Consider the following 19,343-nt stretch of genomic DNA (forward strand, 5'->3'; position numbering starts at 1 on the left):
CCGCTCCCAGCCCCCCCCCGGGGGGTGGGGGGGTGGGGGGGGGGAAGAATAGGGGGCGAGGAGCGGCCTCCGAAGCTGGGGTGAAACACTCCGGGTTTCACTCCGGCGTCGGCTGTTTGTCTCCCGTTGGGAGAATTCCGCCCAAGGTTTTGGGTCCAGTATAACTCCTCTTCGGGGTAGAGATGAAGAATAACAAAGGTGTGAAGTCACTTGTGGGGGTGGTGTACAGACCCCCTAACAGTAACCAGTCAGTAGGAGGGGACATCAAAGAGGAAATAGTGGGAGCTTGTCAGAAAGGAATGCCGATTATCAGGGGGCGGTTTAATCTACAGAGAGACGGCAAAAATCAGAGAGACAAAGGGAGCCCTGAGGAGGAAGATTTTCAGGATAGTTTCTTAGATCAACAGGTTCTAGCACCAATCAGGGACCTGGCTGTATTAGCCCTGGTATTGAGCAATAATTAATTAATCACCTCATAGCAAAGGCGCCCCTAGGCAGCAGTGATGATAATATTATTGAATCTGACATTTAGCGAGAGAGGAGCAGATCCAAGACTGTTTTTAAACTTTAATAAGGGCAATAATGAGGGGATGAAAGCAGAGCTAACAAAAGTGAACTGGCAATGTATTACGTTAATGGATAGGTCACGAGAGAAGCAGGGGGTAACATACTGGCATGGATAGAAGATTGGCTAGCGACCAGGAAACAGAGTTGGCATGAATGGATCATTTGCAGGTTGGCACGAGGAGACAATTAGTGTGTGACAAGGATCAGTGCTGGGGACTCAATTCTTACAATTTATAGAAATGACTTGGATGAAGGGACTGAAGGTCTGGTTGTTAAATGACACAGAGATGGGGAGGAAAGTAAATTGTGAAGAGGACGTAAGGAGGTTGCCAAGGGATATCGATAAATGATTGGGAAAAGATCTGGCAAATGGAGTGTGATGTGGAAAATTGTGACATTGTCCATTTTGGCAGGAAGAATAAAAGAGAAGCTTATTATCTAAATGGTGAGAGATTGCAGAGCTGTGAGATGCAGAGGGATCTGGGTGTCCTAGTGCATGAATCACAAAAGGCCGGGACACAGGTACAGCAAGTAATTAGGAAAGCTGGTAGAATATTATTGTTTATTGTGAGGGGGAATAGATCACAAAAGTATTGAGGTTATGATTCAGTTATACAGGGATTGGTGAGACCATATCGGGGGTATTAGGTACAGATTTGGTCTCCTTATTTATTTATTTCAATTGTTCCAATTAAGGGGCAATTTAGCGTGGCCAATCCACCTACCCTGCACATCTTTGGGTTGTGGGGGTGAAACCCACGCAGACACGGGGAGAATGTGCAAACTCCACACAGACAGTGACCCGGGGCCGGGATCGAACCCAGGTCCTCGGCGCCGTGAGGCAGCAGTGCTAACCACTGCACGTTTGAAACATTTAAGATCCTGAGGGGTATTGACAGGGTGGATGTGGAGAGGATGTTTCCTCCTCTGGGAGAATCTAGAACCGGGGTCACTGTTCAAATATAAAGGATTGCCCCCTTTCAAGGGCGTGAAAAAAACTGATTTCTCTGAGAGGGTTGTGAGACTTTGCAATTCCCCTCCTCAGAGACGGAGTTTTAGGATATTATTAAGGCAGAGCTAGCTGGATTCTTAATGAAGAAGGGGGTGAAAGGTTATCGGGGGTCAACAGGCATGTGGGGTTGAGGTTACAATCGGATCAGGCCCGATCTTATGAAACGGTGTAGCAGCCTCGAGGGACCGATTGGCATCCTCCTGCTCCTGATCCCCATGTTCGTGTATAAACGGTGAGTGAGAATAACGATAAAATTAATACAAAATTGAAGTGGGCAATAGGAAATACACAAGAGAACAGGAATAAGCCAGGAAATGAGAAGTGACTTTTCGTAACTCTTTTGAGTTGCAAATAATCTGCAATATTTAGCAATAGGATTAAATTCACCCACCAATCCAATTATTCCTGTAATATTAAGACATTCTGTGTCAACCAATGAATGTGGAAAGCCAATTCTGCGAAGATAACCCCGAGATTGTATGCTTTAATAATATTCCAAAACAAATAATTGAGCTGTTGGTTTTCTAAGTGAGAATTTACAGAAGATTCACCCATCTGCATCATGCTAGTGTTGATGTACCATTCTAGCTTCCTCTCACTCTGTCAGCAAACTCTTCTCTTCACTGCTCCCCTATGTGTTTATCCAGCTTCCCTCTAAACGTATCTGTGCCCCAACCACTCCTTGCGGTATCGAGTTCCACATTCTCACTGTTGGCTGGGTAAGGAGCATTTCCTCACTGACTTTTTTATATCGATGGCCAACAGCTTTTGACTTACCACAAGGGAAAATATTTTCTCCACATATTCCCTGTTGATTTTTTTCATGACGTTGCAGGTGAGGTTACCCCTCTGCCTTCTCTTTCCTGCAAAAAAGAGTTGAGTCTTTCTGAACGCAGTTAGGGTACAGGCCAGCCTTTCTGTTCATTAGAATATTTGCTCCCATCTTTATGTTGATGATGTAATTCCTCTTTTGACCCTTTTCCAGTGGCTCTACAACATTTTTAATAACTTGCCAGGAGAGAGCCCAAGCTATGAGCGAACTCCAAGCTTGCTTCTACACAGGTCTCTGTCCACTCCACAACTCTATAGTCTTAGGCCATGTGTCCCTTTATATCACACGGTAGGTGGCAATGTTTCTCAGTCCCACATTAACCCTTGCTGTGCCAGATACCCCTATCCCACAATCACAAATTTGGCATAAGTTTGACTTAAGGCCTTAAAACAGTTCATGAAGGTGTTTCCCTGTCAACTTCTTGAGGGCAATTTGCGCTGGGCGGTAAATGTTGGCTTTTGCAGTAACACCACATCCTGTGAATGAATAAAAATGATCCTGTATTTGACAGGATGTGACTAGTGGTGGTCTACAAAGGCCAGGGTTGGGCCCTCAACTATTCACTGTAGTTATTAACAACTTGGATGGTAGAATGGAAGGCTAGACTTTACAATTCATTGGAACAGAGACAGTGTTATAGATGCCGATGTGAAATTACAGAGAGCAATCCGTGCTTCTCTCATCTCTTCACTTGAGCTGCGGTGATAGATGAGTCTTGATTCCACCTGAGCGAAGATTGGGGCAGGAGGAGTGTGTCAACTGGTGCAGTGGGAGCTCAGAAAGAAGAACAGAGAAGTGCAGTGACTAGGACTCAGCAATATTTAGAAAATGGGAATAGGAGGAGGCCATTCAGCCCCTCGAGCCTGTTTCGTCATTCAAGGAGGTTGCGGCTGACCTGCATCCTAACTTCAGACAATTCCATTGATGCCACACCCTTTTATACACTCAATCTATCAATTTAAGATTTAAAATTAGTTGACAGAACATCCAAAACATCTTGTGGTAAAGAGTTCCACAGATCTACCAGCCTTTGCAAACATTTATCAACTCCTCTTCTAAATGACGTGGATTTGATTTAAATCGCTGTCTACTTATCAATTCCAAAGTTGAACCATCAAAATATAAGAGTGGCAGTAGGTTAGACACTGAGAAAAAGGAAGAGCCTGTGACCGTGACCCATTTAAGGGGTGGAGGAGGTTATGAGTGTGAAAACATCATCAGAAAATGAGTGGATCAGGTGTCACGATGAGTGGTAGAGGCTTATTATGTGAAGAAGAGAGTGGCAGGGAACTGGACTCGAGAACAGTGTTTCGCAAACTTTTTTTCCAGCGACCCGTTTTTACAGAATGGCCGACTTTCATCGAATCAGAGAATTTGGCCAGTATGGTAGCACAAGTGGCTAGTGCTGTGGCTTCGCAGCGCCAGGGTCCCAAGTTCGATTCCCCGCTGGGTCACTGTCTGTGCGGAGTCTGCACGTCCTCCCGTGTGTGTGTGGGTTTCCTCCGGGTGCTCCGGTTTCCTCCCACAGTCCAAAGACACGCAGGTTAGGTGGATTGGCCATGCTAAATTGCCCTTAGTGACCAAAAAAAAGGTTAGGAGGGGTTATTGGGTTACGGGGATAGGGTGGAAGTGAGGGCTTAAATGGGTCGGTGCAGACTCGATGGGCCGAATGGCCTCCTTCTGCACTGTATGTTCTATATGTTCTATAATTTACAGTGCAGAAGGAGGCCATTCGGCCCATCGAGTTGGCACCGGCCCTTGGAAAGAGCACCCTATCTAAACCCACACCTCCACCCCCTACCCGTGACCCAGCAACTCCACCTAACCTTTTTGGACACTCAGGGCAATTTAGCATGGCCAATCCACCTAACCTGCACATCTTTGGAATGTGGGAGGAAACCGGAGCACCCGGAGGAAACCCACGCACACACGGGGGAGACTGTGCAGACTCCGCACAGACAGTGACCCAGCGGGGAATCGAACCTGGGACCCTGGAGCTGCGACCACAACCGCAACCCCCGTCACATTCACGAAAGATTCTCCATCGTTACTTTTGAAAACGTCGCGCTCATTGTTGGCACTTCTGTATTAAACGTAAAAATGATAAATTGTGCTTCTGTTTCACCTTGAAGGATCGTTCTAACCTGACACCATGCTGAAGGCTATGACTCAGGTTATTTGATTATTATATATCTTCACACCCATTGTTAGCATTTGGATAATTGCGTGCAACTGCAGGAAAGATTAACAGGCTCAGTATTACACAGTTTTAGCAACGTCATGTTCACTCGTTCAAATCCTAACATGAGCTCGGTTAGGAAATTAAACTTAAACCTTCCGTGACAGAAACAGGAGCCCTAACTGCTGAACCTGAAACGCGGTCAGACAGAATGTCACTGGATGTCTGTCAGTACCGAAACCCAGGTAAATATGCAGCAGACTGAAAACATGCTTAAAAATAAATACTGGGAGGGCAGCACGGTGGCGCAGTGGGTTAGCACTGCTGCCTCACGGCGCCGAGGTCCCAGGTTCGATCCTGGCTCTGGGTCACTGTCCGTGTGGAGTTTGCACATTCTCCCCGTGTCTGTGTGGGTTTCGCCCCCACAACCCAAAGATGTGCAGGGTAGGTGGATTGGCCAGGCTAAATTGCCCCTTAATTGGAAAAAATGAATTGGGTAATCTAAATTTATTTAAAAAAATAAAAAAATAAAAATGTACTGGGCACAGCTCAGCCGAGCAATATGCAAAACGTGCAGACACATTCCATTCCACACACCTGCACATTTTACTGACGCCTGTATACATGAGCGTAGTTTAGTCGCCAGCTTGTGTCATCCTTGACGGACAACTAAAGACTCAATAAAGCTAGAAGGAAAAGTCCTTGCGGTACAGGAACCGATTCAGCAGATGGAGTCTGTGTAGCCACCACAGCCGAGACGGCTGCTTGGGGTTGGATAACCTAGAAACAGGAGGTTGATAGCGGCGGGGGAGGTGAAGAACAAAAGGAGCGTTGTTGAAGGGCAGGAGCCCTGGTACGGAGAGAGAATTAGGAGGTGGAAGGAATGGACTTTTGCTGCAGGAGTGGAGGAGGCTGTACGCCTGGGTTAACTCAGAGAATGATAAAGGATGCAGGGGGTTAAACTCACACTAAACACAAGAAATAATGCAGATCGCGACAGCACGGTGGCACAGTGCTTGGCAGCGCTGCCTCACAGCGCCAGGGACCCGGGTTCAAATCCGGTCTTGGGTGACTGTCTGTGCGGAGTTCTCCCCGTGTGTGCGAGGTTTTTCCTCCGGGTGCTCCGGTTTCCTCCCACACTCCAAAGATGTGCAAGTTAGGTGGATTGACCATGATAAATTGCCCCTTAGTGACCAAAAGTTAGGATGGGTTACTGGGTTATGGGGATAGGGTGGAGGCGTGGGCTTAAGTAGGGTGCTATTTCCAAGGACTGATGCAGACTTGATGGGCCGAATGGCCTCCTTCTACACTGTGATTCTTTAATTCTATGCTTCAACGCTGGACACAGTCCCAGAGAGGCAGGGAAGCCCATGGCACCGTCTTCTACCTCGCCTCGTGTGGCCATACACTGTACTGCAGTGAGAATTGTGCTAGAGAGAGAAAACGGAAAAAATGGTCAGGTGATCTTTGGGGATTATTTTTGGTGACCTTTTGGCGACTCATTCTACACCATCCCACGACCCATCCACAAGTCGCAACCCCCACTTTGAAATTCACTGCTCTCGGAGACCTTTGAAACATTGTGGGAAACAGGACAGGGCTCGGCAAAACCCAAAGCTGGAGCAATACTGCCTAAAACATATAGAACATGGACCTGTACAGCACAGTCCAGGCCCTTCGGCCCACCATGTTGTGCCAAACTAGTCTGAAATGACACTAAGTGCCGTAAGATTCGACTTGTTCGCATCTTCCACCCTGAGACACAGCAATAGAATTTTATTTGGGTTTTGGAGCAAGCAATGAGATGGATTAAGGGTTTGGTCTGTCAACTCTGCACATTGGCTTTGTAACTTTAAGAATGGGATAAACATTTAAAAAATAAATACTCTTGATATCTACAATGTATATTCAGACATTCAGCCCGATGGGTTTGACACAGTTTCCAGTTCCTCGGTGTACTGTGTGTGAAAGGACTTATAAAGCAACCTCCCCCCCCTACCCCCCCCCCCCCCCCCCCCCCCCCCCCATTGCCCCAACCTCTAGTGCACCCCTCAGCCGGTAGTCCTGAAGTTTGGAATGTGCTGGTCTGCGAAACTCGATCAAGGACCAGTTGACCCGGCAGAGCAAAGAGCGTCTGTCACTGAGTTGATGCTCCTCCAGCTGCAGTTAATGTCTATTTTTCAGTGTGTATTCCTGGGAACAGCTCGTACAGCACAGAGAGTCCTGTGTCACAGAGCTGCTCGGGATGAACCTCGACACACCTCATCTCTCTCCAGACCTTCCTCGCAAAGGCACGTTCCAGAAGGAGGCGGACGAGGGCCTCTTGCCCACCACAGTCACCTCGAGGGCAGTGTGCGGACAGGGGGGGACTCCCAGTCTGTAGGGGGGGTTCCGATAGGGAGGACCTTTCTCACCACCAGCCAACCTAAGTCTTGGTGCTTGTTTGAAAGTTCTGGCGATGAGGCATTCTGTCCAATGACAGTCTGTTCAGGAAACCACCCAACAGAATCCACCATCTCCTTTTCCCGAAGGGTCTCTGGGATGTTCTGTACAGACCGCTGTCTCATGGACTTGTTATCAGAGGTGTTTCTCTGTATAAACCTTTCCATAAGGGACAGGTGGTGTGGCATCGCCCAACCACACGGAGCGTTTGACAGCAATGGGGCTGGACCCACCCTTCACAATAGAACCTCAACAAGTGGTAACACATTGGTGTCTCCACATTGAGAACCCGCACAAAGCTTGATGCAGCTGCACCCAAAGGTGGCCGTCAGGATCAGGATGATGTACGGCATCTTCCTCCCCTTTAACCAGAGCTTTGTACATCATGTCCCTGTGAACACGATCCATTTACAACCTCTAGAGAAAGCACAAGGTGACTCAGCTGATGGCCACGGTACAGGAGTGATTCAGACCTGGGTTACAAACAGGAACTCCCTGAGTACCTCACACCCACTGGTGAGGGGAGGGAGTGGCACTCCCACATGCCCAGTTTTTGATTCAACATCGATAATGAACTTGCTCATGGGTCCCGGAGCTGGACTTGAAGCTGAAGGCAGTCTCTGGCTCGGAGTCAGGAACATTACCCACTCCTGAAGGAAGTTAGAAGGAAATGTTTTAGATTTCACTGATTAGATCCCCGATGGAGCATTTAGCTGAATTTAATTTGCAAATCTGTGGGTTTGGGATTAGGTTGATGGGGTTGGTTTGACACCGCAGAAATGAACACTGAAATTGATAGTGAAGTTGTCTCAAAGTCTTTGCGTTAAATTGCAGAGCAATTGGCTGCTTGTGAATGAGTTTCGACGGGCAGCATGGTCGGCGCAGGCTTGGAGGGGCCGAAGGGCCTGTTCCTGGGCTGTACTTTTCTTTGTTCTTCCTTGTTCTTTGAGCCCCGGGTGAGAGTCAGTCTCAATGTGCTCATCGATCAATTACTGACACCTCTCAGTTGCTTTCTTGTCTGCTTGTGTGAAAGGCCTTGTTCACTTGGGCTGAGAGGTGGGCCTGGAATTTTCCTGGCACTGTGGAGATGGGTTTGGAGTTGTAGCAGGAGTGGGAAAATAGGGGGCAAGCTGTGATAGAACCGGTTGAACATAGAACATACAGTATGGAAGGAGGCCATTCGGCCCATCGAGTCTGCACCAAACCTTTTAAACCCTCAATTTATCATGGCCAATCCACCTAACCTGCACATCTTTGGACTGTGGGAGGAAACCGGAGCACCCGGAGGAAACCCACGCAGACACGGGGAGAACGTGCAGACTCCGCACAGACAGTGACCCAGCGGGGAATAGAACCTGGGACCCTGGCGCTGTGAAGCCACAGTGCTAGCCAATACGCTACCGTGCTGCCCAATTGGGGGCGACTTTGTTACCTGGCAGGAATTTTCAAATGGTGCAGGAGCCCCCTCCCCCCGCTGTGCTGGGGGCAGAACCTGACCTCTCTGCCACAGGATGGAGGGGCACCCAAACCAGACGTTCCATACCCTGCTGAGGGGAAAGGACTTCCTCGGAACGCAGACAATTGCCCCAATTTCCTCCTGGTCAATCAGGAGCCTGCGTCTGCGATGTCCCTGATGTGTTAGGCAGATTGGTTCGCCGTGGACTGCACTTGATGCAGTGAGGCTAGAAACAGACGTCTAACACTGGAGAAGATCCAACACGGTTTTATTCAACGATAGAACTGATAAACATATTCAACTGTGGGTCGACACTATACTGATCTGACTGGAGACCTAGTACTAGCCTGACCAGACTTACTCGCTACCGCATGGTGTTTGCACTGACTAGCTCGTGGACTCTGACTGTCTCAGTGGCTGGGTCCCGAGAGAGCGGGAAACCTAGTGCCCTCTGGCTTTATAGTGGGCGTGTCCTGTCTGGTGATTGGCTGCTGTGTTCTGTGTGCTTACTGGTCATCCTGTGTGTCAATCACTGCCTGTCTGCCCTCCATTATATACATGAGTGGATATTATGACAGTCACCATCAGGCACGCGGTCAGAGAGTGGGGCTCAGGACCTCTGTGTGGTTCAGATGTCAGAGGCGAGAAGCCCAGCTCATTTCCATGACAACCTGAAGGATTCTCTCTCTGATCTGCACCTCAGAAGTGACATTTCCTCTGGATCTGTGGCCTATCAGATCAGCCTCTCAGCAGCAACAACCGGCTGCTCGGAGCGCTGGGGCTTCACAGGAGAGACGGGAAGAGCAGAGGTTCACGGGAGACCCGTACACGGCACCTGAAGTCTCCAGGCACAGGGTGAGTTTCCTCTGCCTGTTGAAACATCCGTGTTTCAGGAGGCTCCGGGTCTGAGCCAGGTGGTGCTGGACAGCCTCCTGGGACACGAGCTGCTGCTGAGTGGCCCTGGAAGCCATGGTTATCCCAGTGACTGTCGAAGCTGCCATCACCCTCAATCTCTTTGTCTCTGGCTCCTTCCAGGCTCCTGCGCTTAGTCACAGTCGGTGGGCGGACAGTCGGATCTGTTGCTGTGTTTGGTACAGGGTGCAGCACACCAGGGTTGGTGATCACACACACCGCCTGCTGCCCACATTGTTGTCCTTTTAGGTTTCACCAGTCCAGTTAGTGGACAGCCACTCCTGTAAGCCGCCAAACCTTCATTTCACAGCCCATGCCTGACAATTTATCACAAGTTTAAAGACCAAGCAGCAACATGTGAAAGTGGCAAAACAAATAAAATATCAAACACAAACTTACCAAAGTAACATTGTGTGACGCACTTTCTCTTCGAGCACTACTTTTTATTCTTGCGTGAGATGTGGCTGCCATTGGCCAGCGTTTGTTGCCCGTCCCTAATTGCCCTTGCCAGGTGGACAGGTCAGAGTCAGCCACACTGCTGTGGGGTCTGGAGTCACATGCAGGCCAGACCGGGTAAGGTTGGCAGATTTCCTTCCCTAAAGGCTAGTAGTGAATCAGATGGGTTTTTACAACAACCAATGATGGTTTCATGGTCATTAAGTGTTATTAATTGAGTTTAAGTTCCACCAGCTGCCTCAGTGGGATTTGAACCCATGCCCCCCCGAGCATTCGCCTGGGCCGTTGCATTACTACTCCGTGTGGCTGTCCTGTTTTCTGAGATAGCCGTGACTGTCATGCTCTGGGCTTTGGAGCCCAGGAGGATCTCGCCAGCGATGACCTCCCATTACAGGAGAGGAGGCAGCAATTGGGGAACTTACTGAGTGGGTGTGGGGGAGGGCGGAGAGCGAGGGGTGGTGGGCAATGGGAAGGGCTTGAGCCACACCCCCTATCTTCCCATCCCGTTCACCATCATCCTAGTCATGGGGCACCTTTGTTTCCTGTTAGCAGTGATGTGGAGAGCTGCCACTGGCTGAGGTGACCATAAATCCTAGTTTGTACTCTTTTAAAAAAATAAATTCAGAGTACCGAATTCTTTTCTTTTCCCAATTTAAGGGGCAATTTAGCGTGGCCAATCCACCTACCCTGCACATCTTTGGGTTGTGGGGGCGAAACCCACACAGACACGGGGAGAATGTGCAAACTCCACAGGGACAGTGACCCAGAATCGAACCTGGGATCTTGGCGCCGTGAGGCAGCAGTGCTAACCCACTGCGCCACCGTGCTGCCCCTGTCATAAATCCTATTAAATCTGCCATTCATAGTAGGAAGCAGAGCCCATGTGAATGCTGCATTTGACAGTCGAAGCGGGATAGCCACTCTTTCTTTCATCATCGTGGGGGTTTGCGACATAACGCAACTCATGCACTAAGATGGACTCCGCCAATCAGTCTGCAAATGCACATTGTGGCGGAGAAAGCGGCCAGCCAATCAAACATTTCCCCCTCCTGCTCCCGGAGCCTCCTTCAGCAGCAGCCCGAGTTCCAGCATTGACACCCAGCTGAGTGGGGTTTATCCTGTAGCATCGTGATGGACTGTGTACTGTCGCCTGGACTCCACTTTCTGGCCTTGGGGTTTGTGATTTGAGAGAATCCCCAGTTAAAATCCCAACTACTTTACGAAGCTCACTGACGTGGGAGTGTGTGAGCTGGTGCCTGTTCTGTGTGGGTCCCGGGATTGAAACCATAGTTTATGGGATGTCTGTAGGCACTGTTAGCAGAGCTTCCCTTCGGTGCAGAATCATTGAATTTACAGTGCGGAAGGAGGCCATTCGGCCCATCGAGTCTGCACTGACTCTTGGCTACCCAAGCCCACAGCTCCACCCTATCCCTATAACCCAGTAACCCCACCCAACACTAAGGGCAATTTTGGACACTAAGGGAAATTTAGCATGGCCAATCCACCTAACCTGCACATCTTTGGACTGTGGGAGGAAACCGGAGCACCCGGAGGAAACCCACGCAGACACGGGGAGGACGTGCAGACTCCGCACAGACAGTGACCCAAGTAGGGAATCGAACCTGGGACCCTGGAGCTGTGAAGCAATTGTGCTAACCACTGTGCTGCCCAAGAAGGAGGCCATTCGGCCCATCGAGTCTGCACTGAGCCACCTAACCTTTTGGAAACTAAGGGCGATTTCGGGGGGACCGATCCACCTAACCGGCACATCTTTGGACTGTGGGAGGAAACCGGAGCATCCGGAAGATTGGGGAGAAAGTGCAAACTCCACACAGCACCCCCCCCCCCCCCAAAAAAAGGCTGGAATTGAACTCGGGTCCCTGGCGCTGTGAGGCAGCAGTGCTAGCCACTGCGTCACCATGTCGCCAATGGAGATTAAAGGCATGAATTAGAACCATCAATTTAAGAAGCTGTGAAAGTGATCGTTATGAACAGGATCATATTTCCCTCAACAAGATCAAAACAAGGGTTAAAAAGAAAAAGAGCAAAATTTGCATTTCTGTATTGCATTTCGATACTTCCGGTTATCACAAAACCAGTCCCCAGCTAATGTTGCATTTTTCTGATGTAGCCTCTGTTGTAGGAAATGCTGCAATTTGCTCACAGCAAGCTCCGCAAGAGCAGTGTGAGAATGGGCAGAATATCGGCTTCAGTGATGTTCCTTTAGTCAGTGTTAAATATCCGCCATGTCACTGAGGATAAGCCCCTCGCTCTTCTTCAAAGCATCCATCGCGGAAGCAGACAGGGGCTTGATTCATTTTTTGTTCATTTACGGGATGTGGGAGTCAGTGGTCAGGCCAGCATTTATTGCCCATCCCTAGTTGCCCTTCAAAAGGTGGTGGTGAGCTGCCTTCTTGAACCACTGCAGTCCTCGTGGTGTACGAACACCCACTGTGCTGTTAGGGAGGGAGTTCCAGGATGTTGCCCCAGCGACAGTGAAGGAACGGGGATATATTCCCAAGTCAGGATGGTGAGTGACTGGGAGGGGAACCTCCAGGCGGTGGGGTTCCCAGGTATCTGATGCTCTTGTCCTTCTACATGGTAGTGGGCGTGGGTTTGGAAGGTGCTGTCTGAGGAATCTTGGTGAGTTACTGCAGTGCATCTTGTAGATGGGACACACGGCTGCCACTGTGTGTCGGTGGTGGAGGTAGTGAATGTTCAATGTGGTGAATGGGGTGCCAAGCAAGCGGGGCTGCTTTGTCCTGGATTGTGTTGAGCTTGAGTGTTGTTGGAGCTGCGCTCATCCAGGCAAGTGGAGAGTATTCCATCACATTCCTGACTTGTGCCTTGTAGATGGTGGGCAGGCTTTGGGGGTCAGGTGGTGAGTTACTCTCCATGGGATTCCCAGCCTCTGATCTGTTCCTAGAATCATAGAATCCCTACAGTGCAGAGGAGGCCATTTGGCACTGGAATGTTTGTGAATATTTGTGCTAATGTGTCTGCCATGAGACTTGAACACATAAATCTAAGGTTCAGAGGCAAGACAGCCACCCATTAGCCTCTGCCAATATGCTGGCTGATAGTTAATTCTGTCACCATAGAATCATAGAATCCCTATAGTGCGGAAGGAGGCCTTTCGGCCCATCGAGTCTGTACTGACCCTCCAAAAGAACACCCTTCCTGTGTCATCCCCCTTGCCCCATCCCCGTAACCCCAACTAACCTTTAGACACCGAGAGCAATTTAGCATGGCCAATCCACCTAACCCGCACATCTTTGGACTGTGGGAGGAAACCGGAGCACCCGGAGGAAACCCACGCAGACACGGGGAGGATGTGCAGACTCCACACAGACAGTGACCCAAGTTGGGAATCGAACCTGGGACCCTGGAGCTGTGAAGCAATTGTGCTAACCACAATACTACCGCGCTGCCTTGGCGCAAACTCCACAGTCACCCAAGGCTGGAATTGAACCCGGGTTCCTGGCGCTGTGAGGGAGCAGTGCTAACCACTGTGCCACCCTGCCGCCCGGTAGCTGAGAGATCCACTCCCCATCTCTGACACCAAGCATCCTGGGACCGCACTGATACCTACCATCTTCTTCTTTGCAGTTTTCAGTTCTGATTCTCAGCCGCTCTCTGTGTCCAATGCGAAGAGAGATAGAAGAGATCTATAAGTGAGAGTAATGACGTGTACAAGGGGAGAGCATTGGTTGAGCGTGAGTGTGAAGGAGAGGGAGGTTATTGTGTAAGGGTGGCAATGAGAGTGATGGATGGGCAGATGTGGATTTGGGAAAGTCACAGAGAGAGATGGGTGGAATGTAAGGTAGGTTGGTGTGAGAACGGATAAGCTGGAGTGGGCAAAGTGAGGGGGTTGAAGTGTCTCAGACAGCAGAATATAGATAAATGTGCTGCGGCACTTATCATTTCCCTGATTAAACCATTGTTATATTGAAACCACAAGCATGGTGCCACACTCCTAGTACTGATCTGAAGGGTAACCTCCAGCCACACCTTCTCAGTTTCACTGATAGGGTTCTATCAGTAGGAAACAATATCTGTGTGTGTGGGTTCTCATAGCCCCAGCATCACACCCAGGGACGTGTCACTAAAATAAACTGTTGAACGTGTGGATTCCATTCTGTCAATTCTTTCTTCTCCATTCCCACCTCCAAACTGTGACTGTCCTCTCTCTAACACGTATACCGTTTTGGATACTGTTCGGGGGGTGGTTTGGTGGTGGGGGGGGGCTTTCAGGGAACAGCAGCATTGGAGCGGTTCACGCTGCTCCAGCCTCCCTTCCTGGCGCCAAATCGGCGCCGCGCCAACCTGCTGGCCCCGACTCAGCATGGCGTGGGTGTCCAGGGGGCGGCCGCACCGGAACGTAGGCCCTGGGGGGGGGGAGGGGGGGAGGGGGAGAAGCTGATCGGTGAGCCCCAGTCACAGGCCAGATCCCATCGGAGAATTGCCCCCAGAGTGAGGGAACATAGAACAGTACAGCACAGAACAGGCCCTTCGGCCCTCGATATTGTGCCGAGCCATGATCACCCTACTCAAACCCACGTATCCACCCTATACCCATAACCCAACAACCCCCCCCCCTTAACCTTACTTTTTTATTAGGACACTACGGGCAATTTAGCATGGCCAATCCACCTAACCCGCACATCTTTGGACTGTGGGAGGAAACCGGAGCACCCGGAGGAAACCCACGCACACAGGGGCAGGACGTGCAGACTCCACACAGACAGTGACCCAGCCGGGAATCGAACCTGGGACCCTGGAGCTGTGAAGCATTTATGCTAACCACCATGCTACCCTGCTGCCCAAATGGGGCAGATTGGATTGTTCTACAAAGAAATAGCTTGGATTCGATAGACAGAATGGCCTCCTGATGTGCCATAATGAGTCACTGACTAAATCCATCAGCTGCTACCTTTGCAGGATCCCTTTCAATACTGAAATTGAATCATGTGGGTCATTATCATGTCTGCTCATGTTAATTGATCAGCAAACCCCACACAAAATCCAGCCGTGTCGTGTCTGTGTTAAAAAGCAATTAGCAGATGATGTCACAGAGTCACAAAGTGGTTGCAGTGGAGAAGGAGGCCTGTTGGCCCGGTGTGTCTCTGCTACCCCACGATGGAGCAATTCACCGAGAGTCACACCCACTCCGCCACTCCCAACTCTCCAATTCCTTTCCTTTCCAGATGTTGGTCCAGTTTGCTTTGGAAAGCTCCAGTCGAACCTCCCTGCACCACATTCTCAGGCAGCGCATTGCAGATCCCAACCACCCACTGTCTGAAAAGGTTGTTCCTCATGTCGCTGTTCCTTCTCCCACCAGGGGAAACATGCTCTCGGCTTCCACCCTGTCAAGTCCGCTCAGGATCTTATCTGTTTTAAGAAGATCACCTCTCAGCCTTCCAAACTCCGATGGTTAGAGGCCCCAACTGTCCGGATGAGACAATCCCCTTCATCCCAGGAATGACTCTTTTCTGAACTGTTTCCAACACATTTATATCTTTTCTTAAATAAAGAGACCAAAACTGTGCACCATAGTCTAGATGTGGTCTGACCAACGCCCTGTACAGCTGCAGCAAAACATCCCCATTTTTACATTCCATTCCTCTTGCAATAAACAACAACATTCCATTATTTCCCTAATCACTCGCCGTATCTGCAGACTAACATTTCCTGATTCCTGCACCAGGACGCTCAGATCCCTCTGTACCTCCGAGTTCTGCGGTCTCTCTCCATTTGAATCATTTGCTGCTTTTCTATTCTCCCTGGACAGGTGCACATTCTCCCACTTTATACTCCATCTGCCAGATCTCTGGCCACTCACAATCTATTTATGCCCCATTGCAGACTCCTCGGGCGCGACCCCAATCCCTATCTCTGTAACTTTCTCCAGCCCTAAATCCCTGCGACATCTCAGTGCTGCCCCAGTTATGGCACATCCCCATTTTTCATGGCATGAATGGCAGAGCAGGCTCGAGGGGCTGAATGGCCTACTCCTGCTCATATTTTGGATCTCTGACCCCCATCCTGCCTCCTTTTGTGGCCTCCAACAGCCTTTTACTATCTATATGCCGATGGGAGATATTTTTCTCGGCTGCCAGTTTCTTCCTCCACTCTCCCTTTCTTATGAGTTATTTTCACTTCCCCTCTGAACATTCTATATTCCACCTGCTTCACAACGGTCTTCACTGAATTATTGGATCCAACGCCTCCCTCATTCCACTGCCCCCAACCACCCTGCCACACCAGGAGCTTAAACTCCGACCCATTGTGTCAGCATTCCAGACGTCACACTGCAGGAGGGATGTCAGAGCCTTGGGGAGAGTGTAGATTTCCCAGAATGGCACTAAGCATGAGGGAGAGACTTGGAAAAACTTCCCTGGAGCAGAAAGGGTGTAAGGAGATTTGATAGGGATGAAAATGAAACAGTAACTTGCATCTATTTGGCATCTTTCACTACCACAGAATGTGCCAAAGCATTTCCCAGCCAATTAGATACTTTAGAAGCTTTCCTGGCTGTTATAGAAAACCTGGTTGGCAGTTTTCACAGTGAAACATAGGAAGTAGGAGCAGGAGGGGGGCCCATGCACCCCCCTCTCGCCTTCTCCCTCATTCCACTGGATCATTTCCTGCCTCCATGCCATTTTCCTGGTTGATGCCAATATTCCTTAAGCTCCCTTCAACAGCGATGCTGTAATGACCAGATGGTCTGCTTTTGATTGAGGGATATATATTGGCCAGGCCAACATCCCATCCTGCCCACCCTCTCCCTTCCCTCCACCACCCCCAAAATCACCCTTCTTCAAAACACAGTAACTGGATATTAATGATTTGGATGAGGGAACAAAATGTAACATCTCAAAGTTTGCAGATGATACCAAGTTGGGTGGGAGGGTGAACTGTGATGAGGATGCAGGGATCCTACAGCAAGATCTGGACAGGTTGGGCGAGTGGGCAAACCAATGGCAGATGCAGTATAATTTGGATAAGTGTGAGATTATTCATTTTGGAAGCAAAAACAGGAAGCAGATTGCTACCTGAATGGCTGTAAATTGGGAGAGGGGAGTGTGCAGCGGGACCTGGGTGTCCTTGTGCACCATTTGCTGAAGGTAAGCATGCAGGTACAGCAGGCGGTAAAGAAGGCTAATGGTATATTGGCCTTCATTGCGAGAGGTTTCGAGTATAGAAGCAGGGATGTGTTGCTGCAATTGTACAGTGCCTTGGTGAGGCCACACTTGGAGTATAGTGTGCAGTTTTGGTCTCCTTCTCTAAGGAAGGATATTCTTGCTCTCGAGGGAGTGCAGCGAAGGTTTACCAGACTGATTCCAGGGATGGCGAGACTGTCATATGAGGAGAGATTGACTAGGTTGGGATTGTTCTCGCTGGAGTTCAGAAGAATGAGGGGGGATCTCATAGAGACTTATAAAATTCTAACAGGGCAAGACAGGGTAGATGCAGGGAAGTTGTTACCAATGATGGGTGTGTCCAGAACCAGGGGTCACAGTCTGAGGATTCAGGGTAAACCATTTCGGACAGAGATAAGGAGACATTTCTTCACACAAAGAGTGGTGAGCCTGTGGAATTCATTACCACAGGAAGTAGTTGATGCTAAAACGTTGAATATATTCAAGAGGCGGCTGGATATAGCACTTGGGGAGAATGGGATCAAGGGTAATGGGGCGAAAGCAGGATTAGGCTGTTGAGTTGGATGATCAGCCATGATGGTGATGAATGGCGGAGCAGGCTTGAAGGGCCAAAAGGCCTCCTCCTGCTCCTATCTCCTATGTATCTATATACCTGCCTGAGAAGACAGAACTAGAGGATTGAGAGGGTCAGCAGGTAGATGATGCTGCAAATTGGGAGAAGGTGAACAGACATGTGCTTTCCTATTCTGTGTTTACACTAAGGATTTTGCTTCTTTTTCAGGATGTGGCCTGGAATCTGTGGCTAGGATGACCCCTGTGTTTCCTTTGCAATGAACAACAGCAGTTACAATGGAAAGGAGTTCTGCAACATCACTTACAATCATGGAATTATGCCACTCATCACCGTTTACAGCCTGGTTCTTGCCATTGGGGCCCCGGCCAACCTACTGACCTTGTGCCTGTCCATGCTAAAGATCTGGAAGAAGAATGTGCTGTCTGTCTACCTGTTCACCCTCTCGCTGTCCGACCTGCTCTACATGGGGACCATCCCTCAGTGGATCCTGTATGTGAGGAACCACAATCAGTGGACACAGAGTGACACTGCCTGCCAGCTGACTGGCTTCATCTTCTTCAACAATCTCTACATTAGCATCCTGCTCCTTTGCTGCATCTCTGTTGACCGCTGTCTGGTGGTTCTCCACCCCATTGAATCGCAGTGGCGTCGCCGACGGAAGACGGCCGTGATGATCTGTGTTGGCGTCTGGCTTCTGGTGATGGTCACCCACCTCCCTGTCTTCTTCTTGTCCGGGGTGAAGAGTGGAAAGGCCAAGAACGACACCTGCTTTGAGACCATTCCCATGCCCCGACTGGTGGCCATGTTCAACTACGCCAGGTTCTGTGTGGGTTTCTGCGTCCCCCTGTTCATCCTGGCTGCCACCAACCTGCTGATTTTCAGAAGGATCCGCGCCAGCCCGTGTCTGAACCTACGCGAGAAGGCCAAGGTGAAGTACCTGGCCATTGCCATAATATTCATCTTTCTCTGCTGCTTTGCCCCGTACCACATCATCCTCCTCAGCAGGGCCATCATCTTCTCATTATACAAGGAAACCTGCTGGTTCGAGGAGAAGATTTACACTGCCTCCACTCTCTTCCTTTGCTTCTGTACAATCAACAGTGCCATAAACCCAATCCTCTACATGTTCTCCTGTGGGAGTGTGAGGCAGGAGCTCAGGCGAGATTTCCAATCCATCAGGGACCGGGTTACTGGCCGCCCTAACAGATCGGAGACTTATATATTGAGAAACGGGCAAACTTCGTCCGTGTATAGAATGGAACAAGTTACCAGTGAAAACTGATTGGCTAAAGATCATTCAAAGCAATCAATATTAAACACAACTTTGTTCTCCATTACACAAGACTGCAAATTAAAGTCGGGACGAATGTTCAACAAGCCCGTATGAGAAACTTGGTGGTGTACTGAGTGTGATGTATATATTTCTGTGTGAGCTCCCAACACTCAAAGCACTCACTGTTACACGAGGTCTGAAATGAATCCTCCACTTCATTCTCAGGATGGGTAAGGGGAACCTGGGTGTACCTAATGTGCTGGAGCGTTGTTTATCTGATTACCATCATGGGAAAAGAGCAAGGAGCACATAGGATCAGGATACTGTGGTTCCCAGTCCTGCCCAATCTAAGTCTTGACAGGTGTGTTGACACTGTTCTGGGATGAAGTGTTTATCTCAGTAATTCCTCCACAACACCAGTTTTATTGAGCTGTGAATTATCAGCTGGGAAAGTGGACAGGAAATGTGGGAACCGAA

General features: G+C 49.5%; 1 protein-coding gene across 5 annotated transcripts in view; it reads left to right on the forward strand.

The window, feature by feature from the left end:
- The window catches only part of LOC119979635 (probable G-protein coupled receptor 132), a 76,672-nt gene extending 57,686 nt beyond the window's left edge, over positions 1-18,986 (forward strand). For all 5 annotated transcript variants that reach the window (XM_038822173.1, XM_038822155.1, XM_038822187.1 and 2 more), the window contains one exon: positions 17,801-18,986. In XM_038822173.1, coding sequence (XP_038678101.1) covers positions 17,850-18,875 — 1,026 coding nt within the window. In that variant the 5' untranslated portion in view covers positions 17,801-17,849 and the 3' untranslated portion in view covers positions 18,876-18,986. The remainder of the gene's footprint in view (positions 1-17,800) is intronic.
- The last annotated feature ends 357 nt before the right edge of the window (positions 18,987-19,343 follow it).

Source organism: Scyliorhinus canicula, chromosome 2, assembly GCF_902713615.1.
Source record: "Scyliorhinus canicula chromosome 2, sScyCan1.1, whole genome shotgun sequence".
NCBI lineage: Eukaryota > Metazoa > Chordata > Chondrichthyes > Carcharhiniformes > Scyliorhinidae > Scyliorhinus > Scyliorhinus canicula.